The 24,838-nt window shown below is 39.5% G+C and overlaps 1 protein-coding gene across 3 annotated transcripts in view; it reads left to right on the plus strand.

Annotated features, from left to right (window-relative positions):
- cab39l (calcium binding protein 39-like) overlaps window positions 1-24,838 on the plus strand; it is a 91,587-nt gene that overhangs the window by 55,513 nt on the left and 11,236 nt on the right. For all 3 annotated transcript variants that reach the window (XM_048541074.2, XM_048541073.2, XM_048541072.2), the window contains 5 exons: window positions 6,139-6,303; window positions 17,278-17,396; window positions 20,458-20,626; window positions 23,824-23,883; window positions 24,013-24,078. In XM_048541074.2, the coding sequence (XP_048397031.1) occupies window positions 6,139-6,303; window positions 17,278-17,396; window positions 20,458-20,626; window positions 23,824-23,883; window positions 24,013-24,078 (579 nt within the window). The remainder of the gene's footprint in view (window positions 1-6,138; window positions 6,304-17,277; window positions 17,397-20,457; window positions 20,627-23,823; window positions 23,884-24,012; window positions 24,079-24,838) is intronic.

Genomic DNA, 24,838 nt, shown 5'->3' on the forward strand with positions numbered 1-24,838 from the left:
CTCTTATTTTGGAGATGGTCATTGCAAGACATTTGTGTCTGTGAATGTTACTTGGCAACTTTCAGCCTAAGCCTAAATGTTGTCCAGGTCTTGCCACAAATGGACACAGTAGCTGAGGCATTGTGACTTCTGAATATTGTCCTAATGGGAAGGTCTTGGATGAAGCTGCTCAAAATGTTTGGGCTGACAAACTTCCACAATGACTGAGCTCCAACAACCACAAGCATCTTCCTCTGAGGAAGGGTCACTGGACCTGAAACATTAACCCTCACTGTTTCTTCACAGATGCTACCAGACCTGCTGATCTTTTCCAGCAACTTGTGTTTTTTTTTTCCATCTTCCTCTTAACGAGGTATGGCTCCAACCAGTGTGAATCTGTCCCCTTGATATCCTCTGACTTCAGACTTGTTCGTGCACCTTACTGCCGCACTGAGTCAGTGATGTCTGATGTCAAGGGCAGACACTTCTCATTTCACCTCTGAAATTTAGCTTGTTTGTCCACGTTTGGACTAAGCTTGTAACAGCTGAGTGACTTTGGTGGGACCTGAACGGAAGATCAGTAAGCAGGTTATTGCTGAGTAAGTGTAGTTTGATACCGCCGTCAACCGCCCTTTCATCACTAGGATGATGATTAAGAGTAGATTAAAGGAACTATAATTGGCTGGGTGATATTTGTCCTACTTTTTGAGGACTTGGCATGCATAGTAAATTTCCGTGACTGTCAAGCAGATATTAACGTTCTAGCTACCCTTGAACAGTTTGTGTGTAGGGGCATGGCTAGTTCTTTAGCACAAGCCTTCAGTATTACTGCCTGAGTATTGTCAGAACCATAGATATTGCAGCATCCAATGCCTTCTGTCATTTTTTTTGGTAATATGTGGAACGGTTTGAATTGGCCGTAGACTAGCATATTTGATAGCAGTGGCCTCGGGTGAAGGTCAAGATGGGTGCACGTGATTCTGCCTTCCCTGTTGCACTGATGTGCAAAGCTCTGTCATCATTGAGAATAGAGATATTTGTGGAACTTCCTCTAGTGAGTTGTTTAGTTATCCACCACCATTCATAACTGGATGCGTAAGGACTGCAGAGCTTAAATCTGATCTGTTGGTTGAGGGATCACGTAGCTTTGTCTATTGCATGCTGCTCCCCCTGTGTGACTTGCAAATAATCATTTGCAGCTTCACCAGGTTGCCTCATTTTTAGGTATACCTGGTGCTGCTTTTGCCAGGCCCTTTAGTCCAGGTTTGAATTGCTAGATCTGTCTGTCCTATTTAGCATGCTGATGGTGCTGCAAATCAGAGAGAGTATCTCAACATGAAGATTGCAGAGCAAGGTGCTAAGAAATTTTCCCCGTTCTGACAGAAAGGAATCCAGACCAGTTTCGCGTCTAGTGCCAAAGGAGCAATGAAGAGCAGGGACTTTCACTCGCTTCCTGAAACTGTTGTAGGATTGTGAGAGATAGTCACTCCTACCAACACAGTCGTGGACAGATGAATCAGTGAGGGGGGATTTGGTAGGTCCAGGTCAGGTGGGTTTTCTTTTCCTCTGAGTACTTTACCGTATGCTGCCGACCCATTTGAGCAGTTACTCCCTTTAGGATTTAACCAGTTCGGTCAGTAGCACTGCTACTGAACCACTCTTGGTAATGGACATTGCAGTCCATACCTAGAGTACGTTCTGCTTCCCTTGCTACCCTCAGCGTTTCTTCCAAGTAATATTCTGTGTAGAAGAGTATGGAGTTATCACCTGAGGAATGGAATTGATGGGTCGTATTAGATGGTAATAACAGGTTTCTTTGCCCACCTTTGACTTGATGCCATGAGGTTTCTTTAATTCTGGAGTTAACATCGAGGACTTCTAGGGAAGTCAATCCCAACGTATACCACTGTGCTGCTGTATCTGGGATTTGCCCTTCTGGTGGAACAAAGCATATCCAAGGGATAGTGATGATAGAATCTGGGCCATAGTAGGTTATGATTTAATGAGTTAGGCTATGGCGGGCTATTTTTTTTCTTGCTGGAGATTTCCTCAGTAGTCTGTGAGCCAAGAATTTGTTTTAAGTTTGTGTATTACTCCAATTCTAATTTTCGGGTATATCAATTTAAAAGTAAACAGCATAGCTTTGTTTTATACAAGATGGTAGTTTAGCACACAGTGATTGTTGAAAGTTACTTAAACAAAATGTGGTAAAGTTATTAATTAAATCACATTTACAATGATTTAAGCTAAGAAGTTAAGGAATATGCAAATACAGTGAGCCTCTATTATCATTGCAGGCCTGCCTTGCTTGAAGATCTTCTGTCTGAAGTGAAGGGATTCAAATTCCAGGTCAAGTTTATCAGCTGTGCTGGCCTATGCAGTAGGACAATTGGTTGTTTTTTGTCTGTGGACTTGGGAGATGCAACAGTTTTTCAGGGAGCGAGTGAAAGCCCCTACTCTCTTTACTGCTCCTTTAGCGCTAGACTCGAAAATGGCCTGGTTTCCAACAGAATGGGGGAAGTTTCTGGGCATTAACTCTACATTTCCCAGGGTCAGCAAGCAAATGTGGCTCTCAAATACTGGTCGGTTAAGTCCAGCTATGCACAGCTGAATTATCTTCGTGGGTTAACCTGAGATCTCTGCAGACTACTTTGAACTTTCCAATTTAAGAATCTGCTTTCCCAGACTGTCAATCATTCTTCCAAATTAAATGTTGGATTAACTCAGATCTGAAGTGTGAACCCATTCATTTGTTCTTGTTTACCGGAGGTAATAAGCATATTAAATGTGGAGAGAGAGCTGAGTTCACATTTCGGGTTCAGTGACATTTCTTCAGAAGAAGGGTCATTAGACCTGAAATGTTAACTTTGCTTTTACCCCACAGATGCTGCTAGACCTGCTGAGATTTTTATCCCCCCAGCAGTTTCTATTTTTGTTTTCTTTTGGTTTCCAGCATCCATAGTTCTTAGTTTTTGTGTTTAACATTTCAAATATCACAGTTATTAACTTGAATGGCTCTCATTCCTTGAAGCACTCGGTAAACTATGAAGATCCATACACACCCTCAGGCAAGCCATTGTCAAGGAGTTTGGATTCTCCCTGTGGAATTGTTTACTAAATTAAAAAAAATCTTGTTATCCTTTTCCAGATGAGTGCTGCCTTTACGCAATTGCAGTTTTATCCAGAAAGGTAATTTTTTGGGAGCTGTTCTTAAAGATTCCTTGTGTCCATTCTTAAGATCACTGCTTTAAAATATATGGTTGTGCAGGTTTGTGATGCTATTGCTTTACCAGTCTGTGGGACAGCGTGCTCAAATTTTGGCATAATCCTTTACGTTATTAGTAAGGTGGACTTTACAGAATGGATAGGATTTGAATTGCTGATCACATTTCAGGTGCCTAGATCATTACTGGGTGGTCATCCAATTTTGTTTCTTCCTTTAGATGTGATTTGATAACAACTGAATAGCTCGCTAAGCCTCTCCAGAAGGTATATCTGGAGGCCAGACCAGGCTAAAGTTAGTGGATCTCCTTCCCTGTAGGACATTATTGAAACAAAGGGTTTTCTATGACAGTCAAAAATTGTTTCATTACTGTTGCTAGATTTTAACCTCAATTTATTATTGTATTGAAATTCCATCAGCTCCTGTGGTGGAATTTGTACCAGTATTCTCAGGCATTAACCTGGGCCTATAAATTGCTTGTCCAGTGACATTACCACTCCGCCACAATTTATTCAGAGTGACCTCAAAGCCGCAGTTTACTTGTACTTTCACACTGTTGAAGCTGCTCGAAACACAGCCTTTGTAATTTTTTATGTTATACGGGTGTTGCAGGCTGTTCTTATTTCTGTATTGAAGGTAGTGGTGTGTTGCCACCTTGAACCACTGCAGTTCTTGGCCTGTTGGTATAGCCACAAAGTTGTTCAGGCTGCTCTCTCATGAAAGCCAAGTGACTGGGTGGTGAGTTTAACCTGTGGGTCACCATGCCGAGGTGAGGTTGAGAAGGCGTGACCTCCATGGTGACTTCAGCATTGCAAACGTAGCTGAAGTTACCATGCATGTCCTCCTCCTTGCTTCACCTCTAGTCTGAGGCATAGTGACTCATAGGTTAAACTCACCACCAGTTGTCTGTCTCTAATGAGAGAGTACCCCTATGGCTCTGTGGGACTATGGCGACTTTAATTTTGCTGGGAATCCAGACTTTTTGTCGTTGAGACAATGAAGAAACAGCATAGTTTCTAAGTCACATTGGTATGTCGTTTGGAGGGGAACTTGCAAGTTGTGATACTGTTATGTATCTGTTGCCTTTATCCTTCTAGGTAGTGGAAGTCATGGAGGGGGGTTAAAAATGAAGACCAAATGATGGGTTTGTGAACCACTTTCAACTAGTCTGCAATCATGACCTTGAGTTTCTAGTTGCTTGCCATTTTAATTCCTCTTTTGCTGTCACACACCGATTTCTGTCCTGAACATTCTGCAGCATTCCTGTGAAGTTCAATGCAAGTCTGATGAGCAGCCCCTTTTTCTGATTTTAAATATTATGTTCAAAAATTTCAGTGCTTCACTTTGATTTGGGCTTTCTTAAGAATTTTATCTTTCATATTTTTGCTTTTGGACAGAGCAGTTCATTATGCTGACATTCAGATAAAGCAGACCAATGTTCTGATTCTTTACTTTGCCACTTACTGTGCCTTTTGTTCCATTACATCTTTGTCATTTAATCTCTGACCCTCAACCCTATTCCCTGATCCGGTCTATTTGTTCTCGACCCCACTTTAGATAGCAAAAAAGCCTTCATTTTTCTTTCTTCCTGGAGGTCTGGAGAGTCATGTTTGACTCAACATTCACTGTTTCTGTCTCCACAGGTACTAACAGACAAGCTATGTATTTCCAGCACTTGTGTTTTTCTTTGTAAATTTCCAGTGACTGAACGGAAGCATTGCACAACAGGAAGGGTCCTGACCCGAAACGTCAACTTTCCTGTTCCTCTGCTGCCTGACCTGCTGTATTCCTCCAGCTCCACACTGTGTTGTCTCTGACTCCAGCATCTGCAGTTCTTGTTATCTCCAACATCTTTTACGGGTTATTGTGGTTCCTTCAAGACAAATTACCCACCACATGCTTTTCTGGAGTATGGGAAGGATTGAAGGGTTTAACTCATTGCTAAAGAGGGTGGGTGCAAATGTCAAGTGGATTGTGAATTTCAGGACAAAGCAGTGGCCTAGTGTGATTAGACTATGTAACAGTGTTTTCAGGAACAAAAACAAAGTTGCTGGAAAAGCTCAGCAGGCCTGAAGAAGGGCCACTGGACCCGAAACGTTAACTCTGTTTTCTCCTTCACAGATGCTGCCAGACCAGCTGAACTTTTCCAGCAACTTTGTTTTTGTTCCTGATTTACAGCATCCGCAGTTCTTTTGGTTTTTATTTACCATAATGTTTTCCTTGCATGATATGTGCACGACATCTCACGTCATTTTAATTATATTTAGTAATCTGGTCAGACTTGTTATGACATTCTTGTCAGGCAGGTTAGACTTCAACCTAGGTCATCTGGCTCAGAGGTGTGGATACTATCAGTGCATCACGAGACTCCTGCATCCTTGTTAACAACTAGCTAATTCTCCTACAGAATGGAGAGAATGCATGCCTTTTGTATTGCAACATTGCATGACAAATAGATTTTTTTTGTGTGGCACCTGCAGATGTTTAATGCAGCAATTAAGGTTTTCTCCTGATAAACGTGTAAACAGTCCACATTGTTTCTAGAGATCAAGAGTAACATTGACAAAGACTTGACAGAAGATAACTTTTTCAGCTCAGTTCGATGAGGGTATCAAGTATTACCATATAATTCTTAAGTGTTGTGGTGTGGTGTCAACGATGGTATTAAATATTTGAAAATGTTGTTTACTACACTAAACATGATATTATAAATTAGCAATTTCAGATCATGATTTTCTTGGTTTATTTTCTGAAATTAATCTTACAACTGCGCATGTTGCAGTAAATATATCTCCAGAGTTTTCTCCACCAGTTTCCTATTTTGATGTTTCATTGAATTTTTAAAATAATTTTGATTCCCAGCTGATTTTTGTTAATTTAGCCTTCTGCAGCTGTACCTTGGAGGTTAGATTAATTCTTCTTATTTTAAACCTTAGGCCTCTGAAGAAGTGTCAAAATGCCTGCTAACCATGAAAGAGATACTATGTGGTACCAATGATAAGGAGCCTCAGACTGAAACAGTTGCACAGTTGGCACAGGAGCTGTACAATAGTGGACTGCTGATATCATTAATTGCACACTTGCAACTGATAGACTTTGAGGTAAGTATTCCTGGATCAGGAGTGAGTTTTGTCGTAAGATATCTGCTTTGTTTAAGGAACTGTTTCAAAATAGCTTAAGTTTAAAACACTAGTCTGTTTTGTCTGATTTAAAGCAAAATTGATCTCCAGTTTACATTTATTTTAGGCATTGGATTTTATCTGCAAAAGAAGGTGACTTGCTTAAAATCTAGGCTCCTTTGTGGTAAAGGAAATTGCTGTTTAAATTGCAGATATTGGGTGTAACACCTCAGCTTTACCATCTATTCTGTTTGAGGAAGCTATGTTGCTCCTGGGACTTCAGATGTAGTACAGTTCAGATACAATAGGGATTCTTTGAAGCATAGGCAGAATATTGCTCCTCTTGCCAAAGTTTATATTTTACGCTCCAACATAAGCCAGTTACTTTGTTTCTCCTGAAATTGATAATCCTAAATGCCTGATTATTTCTCTGGAAATTTGCACTTCTTGTATCTGTTCTCACACATTGCACGTTGTTCGTTGTACCCAGTGCCTCTTTAACTGGACAGTTTGATCTTGACTTGCCCCAGTATTGTGTCGTCACAATGGAAAGACAAAAGGAAACCTGATAGATCGTCTAGGATGTTTTAGATATGTTTGGGGCACCTTGTTTTTGGGCTTTATTGTGTCGAATCATCCCAGTTTATTAATTACTAGTGTATTGTGTTTTTTGTTAATTAAGAATGAGAGTAGGTCATTCATCATACTAATCATACTCCATTATTCAATTGGGTCATGTTTGATCATCTACCTTGGTGCCACTCACTGCACTGTCTCCATATCCTTTGATGTCGTCAGTCTCAGGACTGTTGTCAATTTTTGTCTTCAACATGCTCAGTGGTTGAACTTTCACAGCCGTCTGAGGTAGAGAGATTCACTACCCCCTGAGCTAAAAATAATCCTCAGCCTTTATTCGTCTACGCCTTTTAGATTAGCTTCCCTACAGTGTGGAAACAGGCCTTCGGCCCTACAAGTCCACACCGCCCCTTGAAGCATCCCACTGTGGCCCATCCCCCTATAACCCACACACCCCTGAACACTACGGGCAATTTAGCATGGCCGATCCACCTAGCCTGCACATCTTTGAACTGTGGGAGGAAACCGGAGCACCCGGAGAAAACCCACGCAGACACTGGGAGAATGTGCAAACTCCGCACACAGTCGCCCAAGGCTGGAATCGAACTCCCCTTATCCTGAGAATATGTTCCCTCGTTTTAGACTCCCCATCCCGAGGAAACATCTTGGCTACATCCACCCTGTCATTCCTGAAAAGAATTTTGCAAGCTTCAATGAAGTCACTTTTCATTCTTTGAAGTTCTAAGAAATACAGACTCAGTCTCCAATCTCATTAAACAACTTTGCGCCATCCTTGGGGTTAATTAATTGAACCTCTGTTGCATTCTCTTTATAGCAAGTATTCCATAACACAGAGCCACACACACAAATTGTGCACAATATTTCCAGGTGAGGACTACAGCAAGACATCCTTGCACCTATACTCATGCCTTTGTGGTGAAGACCAACGTACCATTTGCCTTCCTAAATTACTGCATCTACATGCTAACTAATAGTAATCCTTGAACAAGGACATCTCTTTGCATTCTTTCACTTTTTAGCACCTTCCCCTCTAAGAAATATATCTTTTCATTTCTTTTCTACCAAAGTGAATAAGTTATTTACATTGTATTTCATCTGCCAATTTCTAGCCATTCACTTAGCTTCCTTAGATCCTTCACACAATTTACATTAACAACCAGTTTGGTGTCATCAGCAAATTTTTAAAATATTACATTTGGTCCTAAAATTCATGTCATTTGTATAGATTGTGGACAGCTCTGGACCCGATATACTAATTTGTGCGGTTCCCCTCTAAGACCAGTCTTCTCACCTGCAAATGATCCGTTTACTCCTTCTCTAATCTTAGTCTCTATTAATTGATTCTCAGTTTATGTTAGTGTATATTCCCCCAGGCCCAAGTGCTTGTATTTTATATACTAACTGTCCTGTGTGGGACCCTATCAGAAGTCTTCTGAAAATCCAAATATGTCACTGTTTTATCTGTTTTATCACTGTTTTACAACAAATAGTATCCACAAAGAAATGGCAACAACTTTACCAACCAAGAATTTCGTAAATACATGTTGACTCTGCTCAATTTTACCACTCCTTTTCTAAATATCTAGTTGTTACGTCCTTTTATAATGGATTCTAATATTTCTCCAAGATTAATGTCACATTAACAAGTCTGTAGATCTCTTGTTTTTTCCCCCCTTTTGTTCCCTTCCAAAATAGTGGTTATTTTTGCTACTTTCCATTCTGCAGGAACCTTTCCAGAATCTACAGAATTTTGAAATATAACTACCAACTATCCACTATCTTTGTAGCCACCTCTTTCAACACTGGGATGAAGCTGATCTGGTCCTGGAGATTTATTCACATTAACTGAGTTAACTTTTCATGTACTACCACTCTGCTAATACTAATTTCTCTCAGTTCCTCAGTTTCATAAATCCAGTCGTCACCTAATATTTCTGAGATTTTCTATATCATCTCTCTGGAGATAATTGAAAAGGAATTGTTTAGTTTCTCGTCCATTTCCCTGTTCTCCACTGTAATCCCAACTCCCTGCCCCCCACAATAATGGGCCCATAATTATCCTAGCTAATATTTTCCTTTTCACTTGCTAAATTAAATTTTTACAGCATGCATTTATGCTCCTTGCTGGTTTGCATCCGTCTTCTCGCTTCCCTTTTTTAAAAATCAATTTATTGATCTTCCTTTGCTCTCAAATTGCTCTCAATCCTCAGGCACATCACTTTTACTGGCATCCTTATAAATCACTGAGTTAATTCAGTTTTTTTACGACTTAGATTAACCACAGTTGATTTACCTTTTGTTTTGGCTATTTGTGTTGTAGAAGACTATCTATCTGTATAGATTATGTCATATTCCTTCTAAATGTTGGACAATTTCTGTCTCTGTCAAAACTTCTAATGTGTTTTCCAAACCCATCATTACCTAATTTGCCCTTCATATCTTCCTAATTTCCTTTCCTCAGACTGAGGACTGCAGTTTCAGAATGAACTAAATTTCATTCAAATTTAAGGCAAAATTCCATTCTATTATGGTCACTTTTTCTCAAACAGTGACATCAGGTATTAATTATCCTTCAATAGAAACTTTTTAATGTGGTCTAGTAACCTAAACACATCCTGTGATCTTTCAAAATTAAAACTCATGATCATTGATGACTTGAGATTCCTAATGGATTGTGGCTAGAGGTGCTGGTTCTAATAAGCAACAGCCAATTTGAGCTCCTTGCAAACTGAAAAAAGTCTGGGAACTCTGAAGTGACAGATTAAACAGTTGAAAGGTGAAGTACTTCTAATGTAAAGTGTTTTGTGCTATAAAATAATCATTGATCTGATGAATGTGATTTTCATTTTACCTTGGATCACTTTCAAAGCTCATGGAAAATATTTTTTCATTTTATCTTTCCAGAGCACATTTGATCTTATTTCCAGAAGTAAAATTTCATGGCTATAACACATTGATTAATTCCATTATTATTTTACATGTAAACATGATTTTATTTTAGCTACACAAAAACTGTTTTTGCACCTATTCTGATCTGAGCTTGTATTTCTTATTGCAAGGTTTTACAAATGAAATTTTGACAATTAATTGTCATCTCAGGCTTAAGATAGGGAATATTATGCTGTACTGCAGTCATTTTATTTGTTACAGCTCCCAAAGTATGTTTTCAATCTGTAAATAATGGGCCATGTTTTCTAATTATAGTTGTAAATGCACATTCAGCCCAAATCCAATCTGTGATGGGCTGCTTTTACTTGGAGGCAGGGGCAGAAAAACAGGAAGGTGGTCCTCTGATGACATAAATATATTTCTGTTGTGCACACTTAGTTGCTTTCGAATCTGAAGGAAGGTAGAATTTAAAAATAACCTGAAATATGTGGGTAGAGTGTATTTTGTCTGAAACTAAGGCAAAATTTATCCACTGACAAAGATTAACTTTGTTTCTGAGCCTCAAATTTAACAGCAGCAGCCTCGGGACACAGACGGGAATAATTTTTATTATTTGAGTCTTTATCGCCTGTCAAGCATGCTAGCAGAGTTGGAAAATATCAGAGGTAGATATGTTGGTTAGAATAATGCAGACACAGGATTTATGCTGGCTGCAATGTACTGGATTTAACAAACACATTGACAAAATCAGTGCTCTACAAGACAGAACTTCATCACAGAAATAAAGATCCAGAATGCAGTGTTCAATATTGTTTTCTAGTCTCATTCAGGCCTATTGTTTCAGCATTGACTTCAGCTAGCAGACCAATTTGAGCATAGAACACAGTGAACTGTTATTGGCTTCTATAAGAGACCAACATAAGCTAAATTTACACTGATCATTATTTTCGTTACAAATATAAAACTTTCATCAAAGAGGAAATGTTTCCTGTCGATGTGATGAAGAACAGTATTTACTTGCTGTTTTCTCACGTCCATAATAAAATGATATTTCAATTCAATTAATTTTGAGTGTCTTGAAAACAATTTTTTAATGTCTGGCTGATTTGGTCTAATCTACTATATTCATAGCTTTTTTTACTCATGGCAAGCTTAATGGCTCACTGTAAACTAGATTATTCCCTGCTTTGTACCATGTTAACCTAAGCGCGCTCACATTTTGTAGAGCTGTCAAGGCTTCAATACCAAACTTAACTGTTTCAATTAAGATGATCCTGATATCTCGCAAGGCTCCTGGATAGATCCTATAGGTTAGAGGTTATTGTTTTTCTGTCAGTTGAACTCAAAGATCTGGCAGCAAGTATTCCTTCATTTCATGCTCTGGAAACTGTCAGATTTTCTAGTTTCAGATCATGTCAAGCACTTTGTAAATGAGTGATACCAAGTGAGACTGGCTGCATTAGGAATTTTTTTTAAATGAAAAGCTGTGATGTAGGAGATTGGAAATAAAAAAAAGACAAGTACTGGGGAAAAACTCAGCAGATGTGGCAGCATCAGTGGAGAAAGGAACAGAGTTAATGTTTCCAGAACAGTCTTGGGAACTGAAGGGAAATTGATGGGTTTTACATTGTTGAGAAAGAGGGAGGTCAGGGATAGGATAGAGAGTGGAAGGGTTTAAGGAGCTGGGGAGTCATGAAACCAAAGTAAAGCACATAATTACAGTGAAAACAAAATATTAACTCAAAATAAGTGCTAGTAAAGGTCAGCTCTGTCTAAAAGCGAAACATGAGGCCAAAACACCAGAATGACCATTTATTAGGAGTAGAGTGTGGTTAGTGTTTTTTTTTGGAATTTTGAGTCTAATTTGGATTTAACAGCTGATTAAAATTTTGAAGGTACAACGGAAAGTATAGACCAGTTAATTCCTTGAATATCATTTTAGAGTCATACAGTTTTACAGCACCAAATGAGCCTCATCAGTCTATTGAGTCCCTGCTGGTCATCAAATCTATTCTTGTCTCAATTTCCAGCATTTATTTGTATATGGGGCAATAAGGTAATCTGAATACTTCTTAAATGTTGTGATGGTTCCCACCTCTATGACCCTTTCAGGCAGTGAGTTCTAGGTATTCATCATACTCTGGAATAATCTTGCATTTCTAAAATGCCTTCAATTAGGTCAACATGGCAGGCACATGTAAGATAGGGATAGAAAAGCCAGCCAATTGGCTAAGTAAAGTAGAAAGCAAAGTCTACAAATTTAAAGGTATGTTTTTGGATTGGAGGAAGCTAGAAAGTGATGATCAATGTTGGGACCAATATTTATGAACTTTGTTAATGATTTAGGGGTGCTGTAGCTAACACAGGTAAGAAGCTATTCCAAAACTTGCAGATTGCAGTTAAGTCAGGTTAAGCTTAAAATGGATAAGGGGAAATCACAGTATGGTATGGAAAATAGAAACCTTACTATATTTTTAAAAAATAAAGATAATCTGACTGGTGTAGAAGATCACCGGGATCTACAGAAACATCTGCTTTGTCTTTTTGATGGTGCTAAGCTTTTCAATTGTTGGAGCTGCACTCACCTGGGCAAGCACAGAATTTTACATTATAGATCACTTCCTCTGGAGGCTGAGATGATTGGCCTCCATCAGCCACAAGTATCCTTTTGCACTCGGTATAACTTGAATTGAAGAGTTTACTTTAATTTTTATAAGACTCCTTGATGACATACTCAGTCAGATGCTACCTTGATATGAAGGGTCATCATTCTTGCCTCATCTCCAGTCCTTCGTATCAGGACTGAGGCTTTGAAGTCTGGAGCCATGTGACCCTGGCAAAATACAAATTGAACAGTCATGAGTGGATTATTGTTGAGTATAAGGGAACAGTGGCTCAATGGTTAACACTGCTGCCTCAATGTGAGGCAGCAGTGGACGTAGGTTCAGTTCCATCCTCGGGATTGTCTGTGTGGAGTTTGCATGTTCTTCCTGTGTCTGCATAGGCGTCCTCTGGGTGCTGTGGTTTCCTGCCACATGAAAGATGTGCAGATTAAGTGGAATGGCCATGCTAAATTACTCTATAGTGTCCAGAGTTGTGCACGTTAGGTGGATTAGCAAAGGGAAATGCAGAGTAACAGGTATAGGGTAGGGGGGATGGGTCAGTGTGGACCCGATAGGCAGAATGGCCTGCTTTCACACTGTAAGGATTCTGAGTACAATCTGCTTGTCAATAACATTTTGCATCGTTGCTAATGCTTGAGGGTAGACTGCTGAGTTTGCTATTAGTTGGATTGAATTTCTTTTTTTGTGTGGGTAGATCATCCCTAGACAATTTCTTACTTTCAGGCAGACAGCACTGTTAGAGCTGTACAAGATCTGTTTGGCTAGGTGCATGGTTAGTTTTGGAACACAAGTCTTCACTGTTACAGGTAGTCATAGTCTATAGTCTATTCTGCAACCAGTGCCTTTTGCATTTAGATATGTGAAGTGAACTAAATTAGCTGAAAGTTTGCTGTGGATTTCTGAGGAGTCCAAAATGGATCATCCACTTGGCGCCTCTGGCTGAAAATGGTTGCGAATGCTTCAGTCAACATATTTATTTTAACTGATATATTGGACTCTGGTGTTTATTGAGAATAGGGATAATTTTTGTTGTATTGCCCTACTGCATTCGCAATGTAGATGAGGCAGAACTGCAGAGTTCTGGTCTAATCTGTTGGTTGAGATCACTTAATTCTGTCAATTTGCAGCTTCTGCTGGTTATTGTGCCTGTATTCCTGTGGCCTGTCATTTTTTTTTCATTTGTTCTTCAATTCTGGCCAAAGTTCAATGGTTTAATACCCTAACAGGGATGGCAGTGGAACAACAATGGCAGGTATTTCTGGATATAATGCAGTAGGTGCAGGATCAGTTCATTGCAAAGAGGAAGAAAGATTCTAAGGGGAGGCAGGGGCGGCTGTGGCTGATGAGGGAAGTTAAGGACAGTATAAAGATAAGAGAAGTATAACATAGCAAAGATGAGCGGGAACCTGGAGGACTGGGAAGCTTTTAAAGAGCAACAGAAGATAACTAAAAAGTCAATACATGGAGAAAAAAATGAGGTATGAAGGCAAACTGGCCAAAAATATAAAGGAGGATAGTAAAAGTTTTTTTTAGGTATGTGAAAAGAAAAAAAATGGTTAAGACTAAAATTGGGCCCTTGAAGACAGAAATGGATGAATTTATTATGGGGAACAAGGTAATGGCAGAAGAGTTGAATACATACTTGGATCTGTTTTCACTAGGGAAGACACGAGCAATCTCTCAGACGTAATAGTGGCTGAAGGACCTAGGGTAATAGATGAACTGAAGGGAATTTGTATTAGGCAGGCAATGGTGTTGGATAGACTGTTAGGTCTGAAGGCTGATAAGTCCCCGGGACCTGATGGTCTGCATCCCAGGGTGCTTAAGGAGGTAGCTCTAGAAATCGTGGATGCATTGGTAATCAGTTTCCAATGTTCTATAGATTCAGGATCAGTTCCTGCGGATTGGAGGGTGGCTAATGTTGTCCCACTTTTCAAGAAAGGAGGGAGAGGGAAAACATGGAGTTATAGACCTGACGTCAGTGGTGGGAAAGATGCTGGAGTCAATTATAAAAGAAGAAATTACAACTCATTTGGATAGTAGTAACAGGATAGGTCAGAGTCAGCATGGATTTACGAAGGGGAAATCGTGCTTGACTAATCTTCTGGAATTTTGAGGATGTAACTATGAAGATGGACAAGGGAGAGCCAATGGATGTAGTACACCTGGACTTTCAGAAAGCCTTTGATAAAGTCCCACATAAGAGATTAGTGAGCAAAATTAGGGCACGTGGTATTGGGGGCAAACTACTGACTTGGATTGAAAATTGGCTGGCTGACAGGAAGCAAAGAGTAGTGATAAACGGGTCCGTTTTGGAATGTGTCTGAGTCATGAGGATAAACTGAAAGCAACAATTTACATATTGTGGCACACGTTTTAACACACATCCATGGATTCCCAAGCGATTGGACTTTATATTTTTTGACTTTTGACCTAGAGGTGTCACCTCTACCATTTCTAATGGGACATGTTGGTGTCAATACAATTTCCTCAGTTATTACAAGACTTGAAATTGCACCGAGCGAGTCTTATCAATTTTGTCATTTCCCACTGTAACTGCCTCAGTTCTGTTACTCAAATAGAAAATAATTGAAACTTCCTCTGGAATAGAGTGAAACAGAGTGGCCATAAAGACATGAGAGCAATGTACAGCCAGTAGGAGAATTTATCAGCCAGAACTGTATAGTGGACTGCTCTCTCTCACCTTAGTTTTGGAATGGCAGGCGGTGACCTGTGAGGTACCACAAGTTTCGGTGCTGGGACTGCAGCTGTTTACAATATACATTAATGATATAGATGAAGACATTAAAAGTAACATTAGCAAATTTGCTGATGACACAAAGCTGGGAGGCAGTGTGAAATGTGAGGAGGATGTTATGAGAATACAGGGTGACTTGGACAGGCCAGGTGAATGGACGGATGCATGGCAGATGCAGTTTAATGTGGATATATATGTGGTTATCCACTTTAACAAGAACAGGAAGGCAGATTACTATCTAAATGGAGTCAAGTTAGGTAAAGGGGAACTACAACAAGATCTGGGTGTTCTTGTACATCAGTCAGTGAAAGCAAGCATGCAGGAACAGCAGGCAGTGAAGAAGGCTAATGGCATGCTGGCCTTCATAACAAGAGGAATTGAGTATAGGAACAAAGAGGTCCTTCTGCAGCTGCATAGGCCCCTGGTGAGACCGCGCCTGGAGTATTGTGTGCAGTTTTGGTCTCCAAATTTGAGGAAGGACATTCTTGCTATTGAAGGAGTGCAGCGTAGGTTCGCGAGGTCAATTCCTGGAATGGCAGGACTATCATATGTTGAAAGATTGGAGCGACTGGGCTTGTATACATTTGAGTTTAGAAGGATGAGAGGGGATCTGATCGAGATTATTAAGGGACTGGACACTCTCTGGAGGCAGGAAGCATGTTTCTGCTGATGGGTGAATCCAGAACCAGAAGGCACAGTTTAAAAATAAGAGGTAGGCCATTTAGAACAGAGTTGAGGAAAAACTTCTTCACCCAGAGGGTGGTGAATACATGGAATGCACTGCCCCAGAAGGCAGTGGAGGCCAACTCTCTGGATAGTTTCAAGAAAGAGATGGATAGAGCTCTTAAAGATAGCGGAATCAAGGGTTATGGGGATAAGGCAGGAACAGGATACTGATTGTGGATGATCAGCCATGGCCATAATGAATGGTGGTGCTGGGTCAAAGGGCCGAATGGCCTACTCCTGCACCTGTTGTCTATTATCTAATTCAGTAGCAGTTGAAATAGTTTTGTCCATCTTCTTACTCCCTTTCTGAGGGCAGTTTCAATCACATTGATGTCAGCAGTTTCCTTCCTAGAAGGACATTGCTGAACTAGATAAGTTATTCTCAAGAATTTAGTGGTTTCATGATCATCACTACTGAGACTGCTTGTTTGTTTTTCATTCCAGAGTTATTCCAGGTTAATTGTCTTTAGTTTTCTCAGCTGATGTAATAAGATTGAACCACTGTCCTGGAGCATTAGTTGCTGCCTGAGGATCATGAGTGCAGTAATATTACTACCGTTCTAACCCTTACTAACTTAGCAGAGTATTTAGCCCAGACCAACTTCTAACAAATTGTTTCTTCTCGCGAATTCAATCTGTGGAGGCAGCTTGTTTAATGAGCTGAATGGCTTTTCTGCCATCACCTTCATATCCATTATTCCATGGTTTTAATTTACTGTTGTGTCCTCAACTGTAGGACATTTGTTGTAATGATTGAGTGTGACTTAAAAGCTCTTCGAGCAATATTACAATGATGTCCCGCTTTTAAACAACATATGCATTCCAAGAATGAGCAAGACTTCATGCTAAGTGATGGCATGCACTATAACATGCGTTTGTTAAGTAGGCATCCTTCCAAATGCATTTGAAACCGTACTGTATCAAGTTGATACTGATCAGTATGAGTTTTGTTTTATTTATTGATTTGCTCTCAGACCAAGCAAGGCCTGTCCATGAATAAACTAACTTGGTAATTTTGAAGTTTTTTTTAACTCCTTGAGTTATGTAATAATTTCAAGCAACTAAGACAGTTGGTTTGAAAATAGAAAATGCTTTGGAAACTTGGGTCTAGCAACCTCTGTTGTGCGTCCACAGATGCTGCCAGACTTGTTGGGTTTCCCCAGTATTTTCAGTTTTTATTTCATTGCAGATGTTAAAAGTATGTTTTGCTTTTATTAAATGCTTTTGGTTTAATGTAGTTAATTAGTTATTTTGACATCTTATGTTATCCAGTGTAGTGACTACGTTTTGTTTAGTGTTTTTTTAAGAATACCACTGTACAAATTGCAGGCTTTTAACCTTGTTATATATTCTATGAAATAGGGAAAGAAGGATGTCACCCAGATTTTCAACAACATTTTGCGAAGACAGATTGGTACTCGCACTCCAACAGTGGAATATATATGTTCTCATGAACAAATCTTGTTTATGCTGTTGAAGGGGTAGGTATTATCCAATAGTGTTTTAAAAATAACACTGTACTCTAAATGCCAAATGAATTTTCTTCAAAGCTACAGTATAATCTGTGGATGTCTGGGACTTTTTGGTATCACAGCAAGATTGTCAATAAAACTGAAAACTGCCATTTTACTTCAGTACCTTGAGCAGTGTTTTACAGAAAGAAATTTGGAGTTCCTATTCAGGAAATGATGTGTACAGTAATTTTCAATTAAACTTATGAATTTGATGTCATAAAGATAAAATGTAAGCCTGCTGTCTAATATGACTCAAAAGTTCACATGGGTGCTGATGACAGTGCAGTTCCTGTCAGTGGTGAATTGTATTCACAGGTCTTGCATTTCAAAATGTTTCTGTTTTACACTATCTAACACCATTAATTGATTCATGTCATACTGGATGATCCTTCTATTCAGTTTTCTTAAGTGAAAAATTCTCATGAAAATTCCCACTGATACCTTAACCAGCCACATGTAATTGAATTTAAATATACGTTCAGTCTGAGTCATGAGGATAAACTGAAAGCAACAATTTACATATTGTGGCACACGTTTTAACACACATTCATGGATTCCCAAGCGATTGGACTTTATATTTTTTGACTTTTGACCTAGAGGTGTCACCTCTACCATTTCTAATGGGACATGTTGGTGTCAATACAATTTCCTCAGTTATTACAAGACTTGAAATTGCACCGAGCGAGTCTTATCAATTTTGTCATTTCCCACTGTAACTGCCTCAGTTCTGTTACTCAAATAGAAAATAATAAACTTCCTCTGGAATAGAGTGAAACAGAGTGGCCATAAAGACATGAGAGCAATGTACAGCCAGTAGGAGAATTTATCAGCCAGAACTGTATAGTGGACTGCTCTCTCTCACCTTAGTTCAGGATTGAAGTGGCATTGCAGAAGAAATATTCTGCACCAACAATGGAGCAGATAAATAGAGCTAGATTGTCAAATGGATATGACTGAAATCTTTCACCTCTTAGCTAGCAGTGCCGTGGCACTGTTTATAGATAGATGGTGCTTTCTCAGAGGGCATAGCGATTCTTGTAAGAGCTAGATACTTATTTCTCAGATGTCTCTGATTTTCAAAAACACTCACCATATGTACCTTGGGTGACGCGTCAAATTTCTTTTCTGAAGAAGGGTCTAGGCCCAAAACGTCAGCCTTCCTGCTCCTCTGATGCTGCTTGGCCTGCTGTGTTCATCCAGCTGTACACCTTGTTAGCTGAGATTCTCCAGCGTTTGCAGTTCCTCCTATCTCTGAAACGGTTTAAATTAATTGGCTAATTCCAGCTAATTGCCAAAACATCAAAACAAGCTGAAGGTTTCCAATCGCACAGCCAGTTGATACATGTTTCAGTTTCAGAACTGGCTGTACATCTTCAGCTACTTACAGACATTATTTTTCTGTATAAATCTCAAAGCTTAGAAAAGCACTTTACCTCTTAAAGCCACCACGCACTCTTCTCCCTTAAAATTTGTTTGAAAGAATTGATACCTTCCAATTCACGATTACTGTACACAACTCCGTAACACATTTTGGAACAGAGCCGCCGACTGCATGATGGGCCAGAGGTATAAGCAGCAGGAATTTCTGTGTTGGGGAGGAGCAAGGCAATCAAGGAAATTATTCAATGGAGACATGGTTGGATGTAGGAGGGCCTGAGTAGGTCCCAAAAACAGGGATAATATCCCGATGCTTTCAACAGTAGTGTGATCTACATGCTATTTGTCTAGCCAACTGAGCTCCGTACCAACATTAGTATTGCAGATATTTTGAGGTCTTTTATTAAATTTTGTGAGACTATTTTGTATATTCTAAAATCTGTGCCTATCGTCTTGCCATTGCGCATGTGCATCTTTGACCTCTTCGAGTAAATGCTGCATTTTAATTTTTAGTCCTTTAATCTTCTGAACCATACTGTGCAGTGCATAAATGTTTCATGGTTCTTCATTCTATTAATGCAAAAGCTTGGCTGTAAAGAAGCAATGATATAGTAATAATGTTGCTGGACTGTAATCTGTGGGGCCTGGGTAAATGATCTAGTGAAATGGATTCAAATCCCCCAAAAGCATCTGGTAAAATTCAAGTTTCATTACTAAATCTGGAACTTAAACCTATGATTTAATAGTGATCGTTTTAGCTATCTTTTGGTGGTCGTAAAAGAAAAGCATCTGATTCACTAATGTCTTTTACGGAAGGAAATCTGCCATCCTCGCCTAGGCTTGATGTAACGACAGATCCACTACAATTACTAAACTAGCCTCAGAAATGGCCAGCAAGCCACTCAGTTCAAGGGCAATTAGGGATGGCCAACAAATGCTAGCCTTCCTTGTGACACCCAAATTTCATGTAAGTATAAGGAAATGCAAGATACTGACCTGCAGTTCTTGTGCTATACCTTCCACCTAAAAATAAAAACAATATCGAGGAGGGAAGCAATAAGTTATCAGAATCTGGAAGAAAAATCTTGACTAATGTTTTGGGTTTTTGAAAACAAAGCAGACTTTCAGGCTTGGCTAAATTGAGGATCAAAAATGGAAGATGGAATGTGACTTGAACTGATATGAAGATTAATTTATTATATTCAAGATAGTCGTTAAGCCCTGTTGTGCTCATGGAGATGATTTGTAGCTTATTGGGGAAAAAACTTTGGATGGCTAGATTTGGAGTAAGGATGGTTGTTCTGTGCTTTTTGATTAATCCATTTTATTCCATGAGGGTTTTATTCCATAAAGCCAAAAAAATCAGTTGTTGTCTTGTTTCTCTCCCATGTCCTAATAACTGTTGCGAGTACGATCGATGTCTTTGCTGTTTTTCTTTCTTACATTTAAGAAAAATATTAGAAATGTTTTCTGAGGGTAAATTGACAAGGAGATAATACAGAGCAGTGCATATCACTGCAACTTAAAGCACTTCCAAGCCTGGAGTTTTTAAATATTTAGAGTTTGTGCTTTAATCAGTAATGCTGATTATGGTAGACTTTGATGCTTGCCCTTTGAGTGTCTTCAAAAAATTTACTTTACTCTTGTTCAGGTATGAAATGCCAGAGATTGCCTTGAAATGTGGAATCATGCTGAGAGAATGTATCAGACATGAACCGCTTGCCAAAATAATCCTTTATTCAGAGCATTTTAGAGATTTCTTCAAGTATGTGGAAATGTCAACATTTGACATTGCCTCAGATGCCTTTGCTACATTTAAGGTAAATTATTTCACTGAACAGTTTCATTAACTTTATTTTAATTTTTAGTTTAAGTGTATATTCTTTAGTTGTGCTGTTGCATCGCAGATGTTTTACATACAAACTTGTGTTTGCCCTTACTTGCATGAGATTAATTTTGTTGTTATCATTTGCAACTCATCCAGAGTGGGCACGGCTGTTTGAATTTGTACATCTCTAAAATATCAATTTACTGAGTTGGAATTTTAAAACACGTATTTCAGGCCTTTGTTTTTATAAGACTATCGCTTGAACATACAATTCAGGTGCACAAGTAGGCAATTCAGCCCTTCAGTCCTGCTCCGAAATTTGTTAAGATAATGACTGATCTCTTTGTGGCCTAAACTCCATATTCCCACTTTCTAACTGATAGCCTTTGACTCCCTTGTTGGTCAAGAATTTACTTTGCTCTGCTTTAAAAATATTCATAGAATCTTCCTACACTATTCTTTTGAGGAATGGAATTCTGAAGACTCTTGACTTGAAAGTCTGTGAACCAGGATAGCCTGATCCCTGTGTACCTCTTCAGAATTCACAAAACACCAGGTTATGGTCCATCCAACAGGTTTATTTGACATCATAAGTTTTTGAAGCGCTGCTCCTTCATCAGGTGAAGTGGGTGTATTCTCTACATTCAAGAAGCTTGACGCAATCCAAGATAAACTAGTAACCACTTGATTGGCACCACATCCTCAAGCATCTACTCCCTCCACCTCTGATACCGAGTAGCAGCAGTTTGCACTATCTACAAGATACACCATGGAGATTTACTAAAGCTCCTTAGACAGTAACAAATGACCACTACCGTTCAGAAGAATGAGAGCAACAGGTACATGGGAGCAATGCCACCTGCATGTGCACCCGCACCCCCCCAAAAAATGACTTGGAAGTATATTGTCATTTGTTCACTGTCACTAGGTCAGAATCGTCAAACTCACTCTGAACGATATTGAGTGTCTGGCCTGCAGCATTGGATTGCAGCTGTTCGTGAAGGCATCTCACTGCACCTTCTTCTTGATGACAAATCAATGTTTATTGCACATTATTTAACCAGCAAAGCCCATGTCTCATAAATGAATTTATTAAAAAAAGAGTTTGTCATCAGTAGAAGCAATCTTCTAAAATGTTTCAGTGCCTCCTCTTGTGCCTCCACATCCTTCCTGAAAGGTTATGCAGAACTGGATGGAAAAATCTAGTTGTGGCTGAATCAGTGTTTTTATCTAGGTTTATCATAACTTTCTTGTCTGGGTACTTTATATTGTGACTTACAGCAGTGAATCCTGTCTGACTTATTCACTGCTTTTTCAACCTGTTCTGCCAAATGATTGATTTGTTTACATTTACCCTTAATTTCCTCTGCTCCTGTAACCCCACTAGAATTGTACCATTGATTTATTGGCCCTCCTTATTCTCACTACCAATTTGCACTTTTCTGCACTAAATTACATTTGTTACTTGTCCATCCATTTTACTAGCCCATGTTCGTCTAAAAGTCTACATGTTTCATGGCAAAGGCCATTATGTGACTCTTTATCAAATGCCTTTTGGCAGTCCATGTATATCACTTCAACACTGACTGACTTGTTTCAGAGTTTGGTAACCAGGTAACAAACATAATTTTCATGTGAAAGTTAATGCTCTGCTTTCAGATGATGTCATTGAGTTTGCAGCCTGTAGAAAAGCAATAGGAGAAGCCCTAAAGATGGATCTTTTGAGGTATGCTAGGGGTAATTATTGTCAGAATAGGAAGTCCAGCCATTACCTGTGATTCTTTGGCTACCATTTGCTGGCTGAGGGATTGAACTAGACATGGGCAGTCCCGCCAGCTGGATGACACAGATGTTGGGGGGAGAAGGGCATGGTTCATCATATCACATACTGTGGACAAGTCAAATTGGATGAGGAAGGAAAGTTGACCTTTGTTGCAGTTTCACATGATGTCATTTGTGCACGCAGAACAGAGCAGACTGGCAGATAATCTCATTCTCTGAGGCAAGAAAGTCCTTATTTCCTTAGCCATCAATGCCCATTCCTCCCTTGGGTAACTGTCTGAAGCTAAGCTGAACCTTGGTGCTTTAATCGACTTTGAAGTGTCCTTTCGACAATGTGTACACCATTACTAAGTCTATCTGTTACCATTTCTTTGATGCTTCTGCCTCAGCTCATCTGCAGAAATCCTCATTTATGTCCTTGTTGCCTGTAGAATTGGCTGACTACTCCACTACACTCTCAGCTAGCTTCCCATATTTTATCTGTTTAAGCATAATGTTGCTTAAACCCTGTAGGTAGCTTAATTCAAATCATTGCATGTTCAGCTGTCACCCTGGTGCCCACTGAGTCAAACTGGCTTCCAGTTCCTAAATAACTGCATTCATCTAATCCTCATCTCAGGGCATGGTGGCTCAGCTGTTAGCACTGCTGCCTCATCCCTCCAGGGACCTGGGTTCAATTCCAGCCTCGGGCGACTGTCTGTGTGGAGTTTGCACAGTCTTCCTGTGTCTGCGTAGGTTTCCTCCAGTGCTCCAGTTTTTTTTCTCGCAGTCCAAAGATGTGCAGGTTAAGTGGATTGGCCATGCTAAATTGGCCATGCTAAATTGCCCATAGTGTCCAGGGAAGTGTAAATTAAGTGGATTAGTCATGGGAAATACTGGGTCATGGGGATAGGTTAGGGGAGTGAGTCTGGGTGGAATGCTCTTCGGAGAGTCGGTGTAGAATTGTTGGGCCGAATGGCCTGTTTAAACACTGTACAAATTCTATTGTTCTTAACAATCTCCAATTAAATCATTCCATCAATGGTAACCATGCTTTCTGCTGGAAAGACTCTAAATTCTGGAATTCCCTTAAAAATTTGTTTCTCTTCTCTCCTCTTCCTTTAACACATGATGCCCATGTTCCACAAGAGAATTTAAAAAAAACACCCTTATAGCTTTGATCTTTGAATCACCGCTCTAATATCTTGGGTGGTTTATTTTTTTAACTTCTTTTATAGGGCGCCTGTGAAATAGCTTTGTCTATGTGTCACTACCCTGATTTGCTCATAATAATGCAAGTTTTGTTTTGTAAGTGTATTCAATACTAATTGGATTAAAGAGCATTAACACACCAGCTTAATAGACTTTGAGTTGTGAAATACATTTATTCCTGAATTTAAAATTCAATGTCTGCAATTTTTATCATAGGATTTACTCACTAGACATAAAGTCATGTGTGGACAGTTCTTAGAACAGAACTATGAACTTGTAAGTAAGCAAAAATAATTTTGGTATTGGTTTTAAAATTCCTGTGCATTTTAACATTTACCTTGTGTTTAATGAACTTTTAAAACGACGAATTTTGATTTTGGTCAAATTTGGAATTTTTCTTTTAAGGTATTTAATGACTATGAGAAGTTGTTGCATTCAGAAAATTACGTGACAAAAAGGCAGTCTTTAAAGGTAACAAAATTCAATCAAATTTATTTTTTATTTTAATATTTACAAGTATTTGTCCACATTTGTCAAGTTACATAATTTACACAGCCTTCTATTTTAAGGGACTCCAAATTTTAGGGTGTTTTACATTAGTAGTAGACTGTTAGGATGACTTTGTATTTGAGTACACAGCTGGACTGCTGATTTGCAATGCAGACTGACACGCAAACAATGTTAAGTTTAATTCTCGTACAGGTTGAGGTTATCGTAAAGATGGCACCTTCTCAACCTTGCAACTGCAGTTTTAGGTGAGATCATTGAAGATCTATAGCTGAAGATCATCTTTGGCTTTAAAAAAAAGGGGCCAGTAGAGGTTGCTAAAGCAACAATGGGGCCTTGTGTGGGGTAGGGTGCAATGACTGAGAGGCGCTGTGAGGCAGCATGGTGACTTAGTGGTTAGCACTGCTGCCTCACAGAGCCAGGGACCTGGGTTAATTCCAGCCATGGGAGACTGTCTGTTTGGAGTTTGCACATTCTCCCTGTGTCTGTATGGGTTTCCTCCCACAGCCCTCTGTGGAATGGAAATAATGGGCAGAATAGGTGGATTGGCCATGCTAAATTACCCATAGTGTCTAGGATAGGTGGCGGACCTGGGTGGATGCTCTTCAGAGGTTCGGTATGGGCTGAATGGCCTGCTTGCACGCTATATGACTGGATACAGATGTCCTTGAAAGTCACTAGCAGCAGGAGTCTCAATAAGTATGGTCATAAGTGTATTACTGTT

The sequence above is a fragment of the Stegostoma tigrinum genome, chromosome 12 (genome assembly GCF_030684315.1).
Source record: "Stegostoma tigrinum isolate sSteTig4 chromosome 12, sSteTig4.hap1, whole genome shotgun sequence".
In the NCBI taxonomy this organism is placed as follows: Eukaryota; Metazoa; Chordata; class Chondrichthyes; order Orectolobiformes; family Stegostomatidae; genus Stegostoma; species Stegostoma tigrinum.